The 16,194-nt window shown below is 48.3% G+C and overlaps 1 protein-coding gene across 3 annotated transcripts in view; it reads right to left on the bottom strand.

Moving 5' to 3' along the window:
• The window catches only part of LOC104050730 (acid-sensing ion channel 2), a 516,001-nt gene that overhangs the window by 44,692 nt on the left and 455,115 nt on the right, over nucleotides 1–16,194 (bottom strand). For all 3 annotated transcript variants that reach the window (XR_010376290.1, XM_064473186.1, XM_064473185.1), the window contains exon 2: nucleotides 4,827–4,977. Coding sequence is in view for 2 of the 3 variants with exons in the window: in XM_064473186.1 (XP_064329256.1) it covers nucleotides 4,827–4,977 (151 nt within the window). In the remaining variant the exon portion in view is untranslated. The remainder of the gene's footprint in view (nucleotides 1–4,826; nucleotides 4,978–16,194) is intronic.

The raw sequence follows: 16,194 nt of genomic DNA, 5'->3' as shown, positions 1-16,194 counted from the left end.
TTCCTATCAAGGGCAATAAAACAAACACCCTCCGCAGCCCCGTCACGCCCCGGCACCTGATCTGGTGAGACAAAGATGCGTAACCGCAGAATTTGGGAGACTCCGTGCCATATGTACGACTGGCTGCAGCTTCCACCGACGCTCCTCCGAGTCTGTGGTTTGCTGTTTCCCCCCTGGTTACTGGAAAGTTTTCCCTGGTATAAATTCTTTTCCATCTTGCGTTTTACCTCCAGGCAGGATTCCTAGGTTTTGTTTGTTTGTTTGCATCATGGCTCCCATCTGGTATATTTAAGGCTTTCTTTAAAGCAAAAAGGTGATGTGAAAACTTCAGCCACAAATTATTTTCCCACTCTTTTCATGTCTAGTACGCTCGTGGTTAAACTAAATGCTAGAAAATATAAACTCTGAAGTGCAGAATTCAGATGACAGAGATTTCCAGTTCTTTTTGTCATCATTTTTTTCCACGCGCCTCACGATTTTGACAGTCCTGACACAATATTTTTGCACACCCAAAGATGGCAAGGCTGCCTGATGCCACGACATCCAGACACAGTCAAAATACCCTTTTCTTTGCACTTGAAAATCAAGACTGAAGCAGCCTGTGTGTGCTCGCTATTCCAAAATTAGACTGCACATAAATTTAACATGTTCAAATAATGGGCTTGCACAGGCAGTCAAGGAAAAGGTATATTCTTCTATTACAAGCAACTTGTTAGACAAGATATTTCAGCTTCCCAAGATATTAACGGATACTCAGTAAAGGTCTTTTTAGAACGACAATAAACGTCATTTTGTTTGCTGAGACGGTAACAATTAAATCACTTCTTGGATTACAAAGCATATGCCAATATGACATGGTGGCAGCAGCTCCTGGAGCAGCCCTATCCCAAGCTACGAACCAATATTTTCCTTCTCCACTTATTTGAATTGCAAAGAACAGTTTAAAAAAGAAAGCAGAGATCCTGAGGCATGCAGCCAGCAACAAAATGAGGATTTTTTGAGTCCACGCGCCAACTATTTTCATGCGGGGCTGTGAAGGAGAATGTGGTTTTACGGCATCTCCAAATCTGGAGCAAAAAGCAAAGCAGCTACCGGACGAAATACAGAATAAGATGACACCGTTTGAACTTGGCATTGATAAAAACCAGCCCTGCATCCAAGAGAACCACAACTGCTCTGTGCCAACGAGGGCCTGAGCGGCGCGGGGTGCAGGAGGAAAGGCCCCATGGGGTGTCCCAGCCATGGTTGGACTGGAGACGCAGTGAGCTGGGGCCTGGAGGGTTCTTTGGGTGGTTGTTTTCTATGGGACAGACCCTTGCAGGAAGCAGGAGCCAAGGCCACCACGACGGGCCAGAGAAATGCATACTTTTCCCTGTGAAGACCTCCCTGTGGTGATGGAGGTTGGTCCACCTCCAGCACCTGTGAAGCCCTAATGGGGTGCAAACACCATGTCTCAGACAGCAGCTCGGTGGGGACAGCTCTAGACAGTTCTGGGAAAACTTGGATTAACGTGGGACAACCAGCTGGGAAAGGAAATGTTTTGAGCCGCCACATTTGAGGGACATTGCGGAAGTTGGAAACTAGACAAAAAAGGTCGAGTAACCCAACCACACAAAAATCCTTGCCTAAGAGGCAACTAAAAGACCAGCTGCTGGTACAGGGTGGCTACTGGGAAAATGGAGCAGCAAAGCCAGTCTGTAGAAGTGTCTGAAGGTTAAAGTTAAGGAGAGAACGGAGCGGCTCAGGTGATAAGGGAGATATGAACTCACTGGGAAGAAAAAACTCAACTCCTTCCATCCTGGAGGTACCCCATGGCTGGACCACCCCCTGCCTACGTGTGGCTTCGGCACTGCAACGTGAAGATCTCACCCCATGTCCGCCCCCACCCCTCTCCACAGCGCGGCTGAACTTCACCGCTAAGAGCTGCGTGCCCTTGACGAAGCTTTTCATTGGCGAGCCGAGTTTGTGCAGTCCCAGTGGTAGCAGCTGAGAAGACTGAATTCCAAACACTTTTACATTACTATGCAAATATTTGGAAATCATCAACTCTATCACTTACCTACCAAGAGCTGAGTTAAGTGTTTCCATGGGAACGACAACTATTAACGACTATAGTTAATATTTTTATTCTGGTAGTGTCCAGAGAGCTCAATGAAGATTGAAGGCGGCTTGTACAAGGCACCATATGAATGTGGAGGATGAAAAAGTCTCTTGCTGAAAGGCAACGATTAATGTTTTTATGAGCTTCCAAGTTAAGTACCAGTTCTACCTGGACCTGTAAGAACACAGCCAAATTTGCTTGCAACGAGTCCAGGAGGCTCTCCTACAGATTTAACCAAATCAAGACCCCTATTTATATAGTTTTGCCTTGAATCCTCTAGCATTTCATGGTCAGAGATCTTAATAACTATCCCTGTGCAATCCAGCCCCATAACATCAACCCAGTTCTAGGGACGTAATAATCCCTCCCTACAGCTCTAATCTTTAGCTGAGTACAGATTTAAGTTAAATATGCATGAGATTAACAGTAGTGAGACCATGGAGGGGCAGGACGTCATCAGAGGCATCTTGAAAACATTCAAACCAGTACACTGCTCCCTTGCACGTGGTCAAAAGTCAAGCCTGAACTCAAAAGACCCTAAAAGCCACAAGATTTTTGAAAAAGAAATTAATGCATTTGGGGTTGTTTCCTGCTCCCCCCTGCCCAGGTTTCAAGTCCACAGCCACAGCCAGGTTTCAAGCACCTTTGCCACATGCAGGGCTTGAAAGTTGGCTGTAAAGAGTGACCGGAGCAGAAGCTGCCATCCCACCTAACCTCTGGATGACAGTGATGCTCACAGACATGGAGGTACCAGACTGGAAATCTCCTCCCAGCTGTCACAGTCTCTCCTGCCCGGCCTCCCTGCCAGACAGCAAGAACAAGACCTGGTTGATTCTCCTCCCTCATCTTTTGTCTGCCCAGTTTATTTCTCCACTTGCTTCTTTTTTTTGTTTGCCTCCTGTGTAATTAGAGTCTGGTTTACCCATCTGAGACCGATCCACCTTCCCCAGCACCGCAGCGATAGAAAAGCACGGCTCTGAAGGCAACGCATTTCTGTATGGCTTCCTCCTAAAGGTCCTCCAAAAGGCAACTCAAAAAAAAAAAAGCCTAAAGTGAGAACGGTGTGCCACAAGGTCCGTGTCTCCATGGGGAACCTCAGAACGGTCCAAAACCCAGCAAGGTTGAACACACACAGCTCGTGGCGTGGCTGTCCGAGCCTGCTGCACCCCTGAGCCGCCAGCGCGGTGGTTCCCTGCCCCCAAGGCAGCCTGGAAGCAATAAAGCATCAGAGGTGGAAAACGCACTTCATCTTCCCACTCGGTATTGTGAATCTGTTTTGCCTTTAAAAGGACAAGACTTCAAACAAATGCAACAAGTCAGAAATGATTATCTCAAATCACCGTCTCCTCCCCCTCAACCGGGCCAGATCAGGCTGACTTTGAGTACAAGATAAAATCTGGGAGAAAAAGCTCTTGCTATAAAAGCCTGTGCAATTTTAAATGATTGATGGGACCGTAGGAATCTGTTTAAATCTTAAGAATCAAACACCACACAAATAAATTTTAAGTTCTGAATGACGGCAACCAACTCTCCTCTTTGCTATTGAGCAGAAGTTTGAAAGGTGCTCGAAGGGCCTCATTTGCACAGGATGACGAGTGATGGCAACACAGAACCTTAAGTGATATTTGCTCCTCTTGCTTTCCTGATACCCAAAAATAAACACAACCTCATCCTGAAAAACTCCAACCGCAACGCTCTGCCTCGCAACTGCCACAGAAACAGAGAGGCTGGCAATTTTTCAGACTTTTTTTTTTTGATGTTTTGTTTAAAGTGCCAGCACGGGTTCATGAAAACTCCAGCCACCACTGCTGAAGAAGTGATAAGGCTTGCTCTGAATAGGTGCCTTTGGTGGCACGTGCCACTCCCCAGGCTGTCCCCTGCCCGTGCCACCCCTCTTGCAGAGTCCAGCCTCTCACCTGCCATTTTTGCAGCAGGGTTCATTAAAGAAACCGGCACCAGCATTGCCAGTAACTCCCACCATGGCAGCTCAGCTGGGATGCCGGGAGCCGCTGAGCTGCCCTTGCTGGAGACAGCGTTTCCACATCCATGTCCACTCCAAGGGCTGCCACCCCAGCCCACGAGGGCGGCGAGGCAGCACACAGAGCCCTCCTGGTCAGTACCTTCTGCCCTTCCCTGCGCCAGGGCTAGAGGGCTGCAGGGCAGCACATTGGCTCTCCAGAAGACGCCTGACCCAGTAGGGTTCGTTAGGGGACAGATGCTGTTCATCCCAAATGCTCCGAGTGCAATGAGCCGAGCCCTTGGTCCTTCCCTGGGTGCACTAATCCGTGCAAAGACAACAATTAGGGCAACGAAGGTCTCCAAATTTCAAGGAGGAGGAAAACACAGACAGCAGCTGGAGGCCCACCTTGAACACGGCCTCCCAGAAATGCCTTTCTGGGAAAAGGGATGTGCTGGAGCATCTGGAGGAGACACCACACCTCTTGCCACCCACAGGTGCCCACCCTTGTCCCAGGACAGGCGGTGAGACTCCTGTTTGGCAAACTTTGGTGCCAAGACACTCGCTGATGAGCTGAACTATGGAAATGCTGGTCCCAACTGGCAGCTGCAGACACTGAGAAGAAAAGCAACTTGTTTCTGTACAGACTGAGCTCCTCTTGCTTTCAAGAGCTATTAGATTTAGACATTGGTTGGGGAGGACAGGATGGTGTCTCCAAAAAAACCCACCAGTACATAGATGTTTGCAGAAAGAAAAAGGTGATCTTACCTGTTTCTCCCCATATTGGCAAATATTCATCCTGCTGTATGTCTAGCATGATTTCCAGTCCATTGCCTGTCCCACCCTTAACCGTGGTAAGAAGAGGCCGTCCTTCTTCTCCTGAGTTAAACATGTAGCACTTCCCATATTTTGTAAACACCTGCGGGGAGAAAAGAGAGAAATAATATAATATTTCCCATATAATCGATGCCTCTTCCCACCCGATCGCAGGCAGAGGGATGAGAAACGGCCATGCGCCGCAGCTCAAAGGGAAATGTCTGCAAATAAATCTAATCCAGTTTAATCATTTAGCATATTGTGCTCTCCTTACAGAAAATAAAAGATGGAAGAGAGGAAGGGAAAGCCGATTTAGAGCCGCGAACAAATGTCTTCAGCAGCTCGCCAGAGTCATATCACGTTAAGTCTCCAAGAATCGCACGTACACGCTGTGTTTGAGCTTGTACTAAAATATAATGTAATTCCACCTTTTGTGCGAGGCCCCTCAGTCCCCCGCCGCTGCCCGCTCACGGCTGCACGCCTAGAGGCGGGCTCATGCCCAAAGCATGGAAACACCAGCGCTGGAGCCCACGCTTACTCCATGTTCCTCCAGCTGCTGAATCTCAAACGCTGCAGGCACATCATGCCCGCTGCTTTCCACCCGACGGGAGCAATGCGAACGACGCCTGTGCTCTCCCGACAAACAAATGCAATATCCCATTAACTCCTCGCGCCACCACTACTTGGCAAATAATAAGAGTTAAAAACACTTGGGCAAACGAGGGAAGATTTCCTCCATGGCTTTTGATCTTTCTTTAGTCTCATTTTGGCCTGTCTCTTGAAAGAAACTCTGGGCAAAGCCCAGGTGGGGGCTGCCAGGCCACCAGCAGCTCTTGGTGGGGAGCGGAGATGCGACATCTTTGCCCCCAGTGGCATTGCCAGTCTCGGGCATTGCCAAGTCCTGCACTCAGCCTTCCCCTTCACTGGGAGAACACACGGACAACCAACGATTAAAACACCCCAAGTCCCTCCTATGCCTTGCACCGACAGACTGGACATGCAGATATGCGGGACTGCTTCCTATACTGAAAGAGGACAAAATGGCTCAGAGCCATTCAGAAATCCCCTACGCATTGCACGTGGTGACTCCTGACAAGCACCAATGTGAAACGGGGAGCGTGTGTCGTCTTCGAGTCACTCTGCTGCTTCACGGCTCTGACAAGTCCAGGTTTTGCAATCAGTGGGCAACTGGCAAACATCGGTTAATGACCATTCAGAGCGGGGGGAGCCCAACACCGAGCAGCGCGCTGGCTGGCTGCAGCCCTGCCCGAAATCGCACGTCCCTAACGCAGATCATACGACCCCAAGATGATTCATAAAACCAAACAGAAGCTGGAGTCATCAGCAATTTATTCTCCTCAAATATTGACATATGCCTCACAATCACAACATCAGGGAAACAGGGGAAAAAAGAGAAATATGAAATCATATTCAAGTTAAAAACCTCCAATCGGAGCAAAAGGGACACAGAGATATGAAGCATGTGCAGGAAAAAAAAATATGCCCTTTAAAAAAGACTTAATATCCAAGTGAAAATTCCATTTTAATACTTGACTGACCTATTAAACCATTCAAGCTGGAAAGATAAGCTGAACAACAGTAAGCCTGGGTTAGCAGCCAGTGCCCGTAGATGGGTTTTCCCAGATAGGCTTTGAAGGCAGAAGTCAAAAATATCTAATTAGGATACTTTAAAATACAGCAAAAACAAAACTTACATTAGTGAAAATCACAGGACAAGCAAGCTTATATAGAGAGCAACAGCGCAACGTAAATGCTGAATAAGGATTTAGATGCTGATGTACCCAGTGCAGTCTTTAGCCAAATAAATCCAGGCAATTTTATGGGGTTTTTTATACGGCCCTTTGCAGCTATAAAATTTTAAGTGTAAAACCTCCAGTTCGGAGGAGTTAGGATGTTTATCCAACAAACAAGACCTAACGTGACAGGGGCCCGAGGCTCACTTCAGCTGCGTGTCTGGGACCCCAATCCCAGAAAAAGAAATCAAATGGTGACTTGAAAAGGACGGGCCGTTCCTCCATCCCCTCCCCTCCACTGCCCCAGGGCCAGCTACCTCCTCCCTCAAACCTGGGGCAGGCTCCTTCCACCTCCTCTGCTGGGAGAAACCCCGGGCAGCGCGTGCCCCTGTGGACAGCCTCCTACCAAACCATAGAGAAATGCCATATATATGTACCTATAGGTGACATTTATAGCTATATATGGCACCCCCAGGTATAAATCCTGCCTGCACGCAGCCGAGCCGGGCACAGCGGGTCTCAGCCACGCTGCTCAGTGCCCACGGTGGCGGCAGGCTATGGCACGGCACAACCGCGGGTACCCCTCTCGAGCCTCAGCCACAAGGGCTTCCATCTTTCCCTAAGAAGCTATAAAAGACTATTTATAACAGCACTTAAAAAGACATTGCCAAGTTCAGAACCCCATATGCGTTCATTTCAACTCACATTAAATGGGGTTGTGCTGGTCCTCACCTTTTCACCTTTGCTATGAATGATTATTTGGGAAGATACAACTTTTTTTCAGGGGATCCTCTTGGTTTTGGGCTCTTTTGAACTCCCTGATAACAGGGGAGGATTCAGAGCGTTATCAGATCATCAGGACAGAAGGGTAGAGCTGTTCGGAAAGGGCAACATCAGTATATACTAAGTGCCATGATACACCCGAGACAGTAAACACGAGGCAGAGCAGAATGATTTAACCTCAGTTTATTTGTCTTAGGGGAAAACAGCACTCCTTGCTGTTAGTAATGTTGTAACTTGCAATAAAACGAAGGTCCAGCACAAGCCAAAAACAAAAATACAAACACGTACCTTGAGAATAGTCTATAAAAATACCAATTTTTTTTCCTTGATGGACCACTTCTTTGTCAGCTCATCTGAAAATCCCCATTTCAGTACAATGATAAACGCGTTCAAAATCTGTGAAATAGTATTTGAGTGACACAATGAGCCCTTCTTTAGCACGTAAAGGGAAAAAATCCTGTATCCTGTGAAATTAAAAAGCAGAGCATGGGTATCTCAAACAGGCTGCACGTACGAAACAGAAGTCAGCGCCATCAAAAGCGCCGAGACACCAATGTATATCCTGCTGTGTGTCAAACCAACAGGGCAAAAAAGACTGATATTCAAAATGCAAGCAAGCCTGACCAGAGTAATAGAGAAAAAGGTATTTCACAGTTTATAACCAGCATACACAGAACAAGCATATCTGCTGATAAATTATCCTCTCAATATGGAGCAAAATGATGGTAAAAGCAAGTAATTTGAAGTCTGTAAATTACTTTTCTAAATCCGGACAAAGACGCAGGCTAGAGCTCACTGACAAGGCAAGACATTAGTTGTCAGATTAAGGTACTAGCCATTGAAAAGAGAGCGAATTAACATCCTTCACGACCATTTTCTCCACAATTGCAGTACACAAAGGTTCAGAGACATGTGTCCTATCAAACCACAACCAACAGCATCATGGAGCAAAGAGGAAAATGAAGGGACCTTGCAGACAGGTCCAGGAGAAGGGGAGCACGAAGCTGAAAGGGCCTGGGGAGAACAGAGATGGGTTTGGGCAGGAACGTACATGAGATGATGGGAAAAAGATCCTGCTTAGGAGGAAAGACGACCTTATTTCTGAATTTTTGGCACAGCGACGCATTCCCATAGCTACCAGCTCTCCCGTGGCACCTGCTGAGCCAACGGTGGCATTGAGCCATGTCATTATTTCACTCGAGGTGCAAGGAACAGCACGGTCCGGTTGGCTCCGTGCAAGCACATCACGATGGCCCATTTGTTCACACCCTGGCAGGAGGCAGCAGTACGTTATTTAAAATGAAATGATGGCTGCGAAGAGCAAATCGCAACGGATGCCTACAATAAACAGGTTTCTGAAGCGTCACATCCCAAGAGGATCTCTTTCCAAAGGAGAACAAGCCTGCAATGACAGCGTCGTAAGGAGGGAATCCACACCTAACGGGCAGAAAGGGCTTCACCTCCCTTCCGAACTGAAGCGCAGAAGGAAAGAAGGAACCAAGTCCTTATCTCACGCAGAGGGAGATGCAAGCCTAAATGAGCATCTTCTTCGTTGGAGAGGATTATGTACCTCAGTCCTACAAAAACACTGCGGTAACACAAAAAACTCACAGACCCATGTATTCAAACGGTGACTTGGTCAGTCGGCCTCAAGAAACCGTAAGACAAGGCACGGCTCTTTCAAACATTAACGTAAGCCAGGAGGGAAAACGCATATAGATGACATACTTTGTTACCTTCTCCCCCTCAAAGGTTAGCCATGGATTTCTCTTTAAATTCGTGTTTGTTTTGTATTATCAGAAACCTGGCACAGAAACATGTCAGACAAGCAAAATATTATCCATCCTTCATGGTGTCAGGTTTAATCTCGCAACGGAGAAGAATAATGGGGATGGAGCTCCCTCCGGAAAGCAGAGCCATAAAAGTTGTCAGAGATGTGTTTACAAGGACAGGGTTTTCCTTTCGGCCTCCAAGACTGAGATATCCCAGCGGGGCTTGTCAAGCAACTCTGCAAGGCAAGGCAAGGAGATGCTTCGCTGAAATCAGTTCGATGTCTGCCTGCACCCCTCTGGGCACCACTGTCGCACGACTGTATGGGAACAGCAGGGATGTCAGCTCTGGTTTTATACAAGTCTGCTGCTTTCAAATAAGAAGTTATTGAGGTCCTAGGTACCGCCTGAGGCTAAGATAGCCTTGTACTGGCATTAATGTTATTTCTTTTACAAACTAGCAGCGGCCAGCATCCCAAATGTAATAGTCTACCATTGCCAACAACCTGCTACATAACGCTTAATTCTCCTCACACATCGATCTCCGTCTTCAAAACCAGTTTTTGCCACTGGACAGGACCAACTCTCTTTTTAATTTGTTTATTTTATAGGATGGCATTAAACGTTGCCCAGCGGATCACAATTCATACCCCAGTATTCCACCCTTCAAGAACAGTTACACTCTAGCAGCACTAACGCAGAGGCGCGACAGGCCGACAGGTTTAACTCGCTGAGAAATATTGCCATTTTCTTATTATTTGTGCAATCGGCCCCTCCCTGTAATGGCACATTGGTGCAAGCATTGGTTTGAGCGGTGAGTGCTTATGGAGGGTCCTTATAGCTGGCATAAATCACCTCCACAGCCATCACTGCAATTTAGCACTGGTTGAGTGGATATTTAAAAAGAAATATAGCACTAATATTCTGGCAGCAAATGAATAAACTATAATGGTGAAGCTCCAAATATTTGAGAATTATGTTGATCCATAAACTAAGAAAACTGCTACCCTCTCTCTGATCCCCATCAAGCCCTAATTACTTCCACACATAACAAACTGACGCAGAACAATGCGACAGGAGCTCTGTCCCACCGGACCGCAAGTTATCAGTCGTAGGAAACAATATCTGCATGTTCCCACAAAGGTTTCTCTCCCACATGAACAGAAATTAACCCATGAGCATCTCTTAATTTCCCAGGGCTCAGTTTGCAAAACACGATCCACCGGTCCTTCAGTAACCTGATGCAGAACGCCTGCCGCCACTCTCTACTGGTTTGGGGGGGGGGGGTTTGGGGGGGGAGAGTGGGGTGTTTTTAACAAGAAGTTTCTAATGTTATGGAGGTCAGTGCCCCAGCACAAGCGTGAGGTCACCCGGCAGGTACCAACATGCATCGTACGCGGGTGAAATGAGGTCGACGGCCCGAGACACGCCAGGCCCGGCCCACGATATCACCACACCTGGGTGGAACGAGGTCAGACGAGACAACAACCTGGACGATGCCCTCAGGAAGCAGCAGATGGTGTGGAAAGAGGAGAAAGGCGGGTGACGGTGTATTGCTTTCCTCCTTCGTGACCACCAAGGCTGTCCCTCCACCAGCAGCAACCCGCGGATGAGCTCTGCGCATCCCGGCAGTAGGAGCCCCGGAGCCTTTTAACAGGTGCCAGCACACGGCTTGAAGGCCAGGATTCATTTAGATAATAATTACAATCTGTCTTCCTAACCTCTCCCCACTGATTCGTTTAATGAATTGTTCTTCATTACCCTTGCTGAACTCCCTACCGAGGAGCAGCACAGCTCTGTCTCCAGCCCAGCAGCAGCTCTGGGACTGACAACGGCAATGATGCTGAATGGCCCTGCCAAAAATACCTCGAGAGCGTGCCACAGGAGGCCCCGGATCCCCTCGGCGCCCATCCACGTGAAGACAAGCATGCAGGTGCTATGGAATCTTAGCAAAGAGGGCGGACAAAACATTTGGCCTTGAAACGTCAGCGTCACACCCAAACCCCTCCAGCTAAGGAAGGATATCACGTACCAAATGAGCTCTCCAGAAAATGCTGATTGACCATTTTCAGAACTCCCATGCACCTTAAAACCATCAAGCAGCACCCCACAGCCAAAGGAGGGATGGGGAAACTCCCATGAGCCGGTCTGTCCTGGTCCTCCAGGGTGAGACTGGCTGGAGACTCCTCAGCCATGGCCTTCAGCCCCTCCACAACCCTCCCGAGATACTGAGAACCTGCATGACGGTTCCTCCCCAGCCAACGCCAGAAGCGTTTGCTCCTCGCTACAAATTCTTACATCTGGAGTTTTTTAGGCCATTCCCTGCCTAGAAAGTCCAGCCTTTCCGCAGAGCCAGCACAGGAGGGAGGCATCAGCCGCATGAAAAGGACAAACAGCTCCAAATATTCCCAGTGAAGCAACTTCATCTCATGCCTTTTCTGAAGGAGAAGCAGCAACCGCTTCCCTCGTCCTTACTCAGAGGAGATTAAGTACAAAATGTCGTACTGAAAACAGCATCTCTGTAGCCAGCGAAGCTTAAAACTGCGGAGGCTTTTACTAGTTACAGCCCTGAGTGTGACAACTTCGGGATGAAGTGAAATATTTGGCGCACAAGGAAAAGCAAAGCCTGTCCCCACCCAGCACAGGCTCAGGACCAGCCTGGCCACCATGGCCAGTGTGAATTGCACTGTACGTTCTCACTGGCATCTGTCCAAGCCATAACTCGGAGCACCACCATTTACGCTCCGAAGTTCTCTCTACAGTCAATTGAGAAAGATATTTCCATAATGCACTTGCCGGCGTTTTAGTTAGAGCTGCTCAAAAGTCAGCACAAAGCACTCTCTTTGACTTTCCTGTGACGGCTACATCATTTGGAAGCGCGAATGTTGGGGCGGCTGTATGCATGGTGTCCTTCTCGCACCCGTTGGCTGCACACAGACCTCCCAGCAACGCCCCAGTGCTCTCCAGTGCAGAAAATCCCAGCAAGCAAAGCTGTTCTCCGTTGCTCGTGCACGCAGAGCAATTCCCCATCACTCGTGCACGTGCCGTCAGCGTGGTGGCGAGTCTCCTCTCAAGGACACCCTCTGAGTGCGTGGAGCTGCCAGGACAGGCAGCTGTCATGTTTCTCACCTCCTGCGGGGAAAATGCAGCCTGTGGATAGGTAAAATAGGGCTATCAGCAGTGGCTGACTCCACAGGAGTATGTGAGGACACCTGCATTGATGCCTGCGAGGTGCTTGGAAATTATGGTAATACGAGGAGCGCAGACGTTGTAGCCGTGTTTATACCATCCCGCGCCGAACGCAGGCAGTGGGAGTTCGCTACAGACGAGCATGAGCTGAATCAGGCCTCTAATTAGGTAAAATGCTACCACTTTTGACACACTACTATGCAACCTTGCCTTGCAGAGCGAGACAACCTCCATGCATCGGCTCACAGGAGGCGGCTGCTGCGCTCCCGGGGCTGCGCACACCTGACCCCATCGTGCTCCGCCTCTCCACTCCCTGCCACGCAGGTGCGTTACGGTATCGCGGGATTTCTGCAGCCGCAGATACGACAAACGAAGCAGCATTACCTAGAGTAAGATGTCGGCTGGTCTATCCCCAGCTGGAACCAAATTACTGCCAATGACAAGCTGCAAAACAAATGGTCCCCTTATAGCAGGGAAAATAGGAAAGTAACAGCTAAAGCAGATTTTATCTCACCTAAATTCAGGCCTCTACAGTAAAATGTGGACCCAAACCCTGCTACCAAGACTCCTGCAATCAGTGGAGAAAGGCAAAGCAGGGAGGGAAGTACATATGGAGGTACATATACAGGTACAGATAGATGTAAACACAGATACAGTTCATTTTAAGCCTAAGCCTGATGATGACCAGGATTTGTTGCACCCAAGCACCTGTTTCCCCAGGACGGATCCATCCATTTAAACCACATGGGACAAGAGGGACAGCTCTATACAGCCACTGGTTTATAGCAAGGTATAAAAAAATGCTGTGCTTGAAAATTCGAGTGAATTTCTTGCAAAAAGGGCATTAGTAACCATGGCCCCTTCCTGCTCGGCTGGCTGTCTATAGGCCAAAGATTGACCTATTGAATTATTTGACTAAGAAGTCAAACCTTTTCGCTCTTTTCCCCCACTTCCAGCTGGGCAGAGCCAGCGCAGCTGGGGGCAGCAGCAGCCCTGTTTACTGGCCCATTTTTCAGCCACAAACACTCACCCAGGGGTGCAACTACAAGTTTATATCCTCATCATTGCCAAGGACATGACAAACTTAACTTTCTGATTCCAGGGCAGATTGGTACTGGCAGGCAGGGAAAAAGAATTCACGCTTGTAAATGGGGCAGATTGGATCTAGAAATCAGTGAGTGGCAGTAAAGCAGGCATGATTTGTTGGTGTTTTTACAGTCAGATTTTAGAGCAGAGCGGCGCTGGAGGAGAGCACGGCACGGGGTATCGCAGCCCAGCATGGGCTGCACCCCAGCATCGCGGTCCCCGCCAAGGGGCCTGTGCAGCGAGATCTCCAGCCACGACAGCAGCGCGGCAAAGAAAACGCTCTCGGCAAATCCACTTGACTCCCACTGGGTTAATATAAATCGTTCTTGATAACTTTCTATGTGGGATTGAATCAGATTTGGAGTATGGAATATATACGCTGATATAATCAGGCAAGCAGCAACGGCCGGGCTCTGCTGTTCACAGCAAACGTACATGTAGCATGGTTGTTGCATGACAGCTTTTTGGAGACAGCCCTAAAAAGACGCTATGAAAAGGACAGGAATATTTTTCCAGGGGAAATTAAAAACCAACCAAACAAACAAAACCACTACAAAAAACAAGCCAGCAACAAAATAATGTTGCATTCTCTGTTCCCGAACTTCACACAAGTACCCGCTCCACAGTCCGCAGCCAGAGCAGCACAGACACTCTGTAAGCATCCTTTGGCTAAAGGATTAACCTCAGTTAGCCTTTTAATCTAAATTACTGCTGAAGTAGCTGATTCAGCGAGTGATTTTATAGCTGCTGTTTATTATTTGTACAGCCACAGCTCCAAGGAGCCCCTCACCGTTCCAGAAAGGCAGTGGGACACAGCACCCCGCGGCAGAGAGCCGGTGCTTTGAGTTACACGGGGGATTTTAGGAACTACCTCCAAATGACTCGATCGAAGCCCCAGGACCAGACGCACACAGCGAAACCCCGGCTCTCGCCACGAGCTGGGGTGTGTTAAAGGACCTGCTGCACACAGCCCTCAGCTGAGCGGCAGCAACACGGTATCTAGTGCAAGAGACGAAGCACCGGCCAGGCACGAGCATCTCCTCTGTGGCTGTGTCCCCCCTCCATCACTGATGATGGACGAAAGCCTGATTAGTCCAAAGGCAGGGTGTTTTTTTTTAATCTCTTAACTCTTTATTTGACTCAAACCCTTCCCGAGAGATCCCGATGCATGTGGAATTTCAGGTTAATTATAATGACACCAGTGATCCCACGGGGAGTGGCATTGCCCAAGGATGTCCCCAGACCCTGGGACAGGGATAATTTGCTTTATAAATGCAAGTGTGAAACGCAGCAAGGCAAGAGAAAGTAAGGGATATCCCTTTATTACAGCAAACACAGGGTGGAACAGGACATGAGGGAGCTGGGCATCTCATCTGCATCCCTCCTCAAGACCAACCCTCAGATATTTTTGGCGGAGACCTCCATAGAGCCTATTCATGGTCCACCACAGTTTAAAGTCTATTTACTCACTACCAAAGGGCTTAAGTACCCACCAGGTCCTTTTTTACATTTTTGCAGCACGTTTCACACTCAAGGGGGACTCAAAGCACTTTATGGACCATCATAGTTTCCCAGATGTTTTTTTTTTTCCTTTAAAAAATATTTAGATATAGAAATATTCAAACCATGCACTGCCTGCCCCTTGGTGCAGATGAGAGACAGACCCCGAGCTGTAGGAGGTATGAAAAAGCGCAATTAAACCTTTGCCAGACACAAACCACCCCTCAGCTCCCTGGAGCATCCTGGAGCCAGAGATCTGGTACCTGGAGCTGAGCACACGTGAAAATGAAGCCAACGTGGCCCATTTCAGTGCTTTTAGTTGCTTCTAGCTCGTAATAACCTCAGAAGATGTTCATAACCCAGGCAAGGAAATGAGTTTGTTCGGCGCACACAGCATGGTTTTAAAGTAGAAAAAAAATATATCCTTTTAATTAGCTTGCCAAGTATATTTATATATGCGTCTCCACCAGAACCTGCCAGCCCCCGAACCACGCTGCCTCTTCCAGCTCCGAGGCTGAGATGAGGGTCCTAGTTGCACCGCAAAGACCCTTTCGGCACCGAGTGCCAAATCCTTGGTCCAATTACCCGTCCCCCCTCCAAACATGACAGTTTGGTATCCAAGCACCTATAGAGAGACTTCTCTTTCTAATGTACGGGCAGAAGCGCGTTGCCGCTGGCCAAGCTGATGCTGGGAGGGAGCAGCATTTGTCGGACAAAACCCACCACCCTGCTGTAAAAGCCACCGGCTGCTGCTGCAGAAGCAGAAGATCACAATAATGCAGAGTTTTGAGAACCTGCACTCAAAACAACTATATATTTTTACTTTCAAGCTCTCCCTTTGATGCCGCTGGACAGCATCGCTTTGCCCTCGCCGGCTGTTAAGTTCACAGCGCAGCAACCAAATGTGCTCTGAAGAAGCCCAGATGCCACCAGCGGTGGGAACATCCTCTGATCCAAAAGCAAATGTCCCTAGAAGCGCAGTGCAAAGGCTTCCAAAAGCAACTACATAAAATGTCTTTATACCTGTCTTCTTTTTGCCTTTTAAATTTTATGCAGGTAGCATGCATTGGTCCCTGCCCTCCTAACTAATAAAAGCACCAGAAAACACTTTCTCAAGGAGAAAATACCCACTATATATATATACACACACACACACACACACGGAGGACCAAAATCCCTGAACCCTCAGGATGAACACCCCAGTCCGGCCCTGGAATTACAGATGCCATGACTCCCTTA

This window comes from Phalacrocorax carbo, chromosome 25 (assembly GCF_963921805.1).
Source record: "Phalacrocorax carbo chromosome 25, bPhaCar2.1, whole genome shotgun sequence".
In the NCBI taxonomy this organism is placed as follows: Eukaryota; Metazoa; Chordata; class Aves; order Suliformes; family Phalacrocoracidae; genus Phalacrocorax; species Phalacrocorax carbo.
The sequence above is the reverse complement of the archived record's forward strand: the minus strand, read 5'-3'. Positions and strand labels throughout refer to the sequence as shown.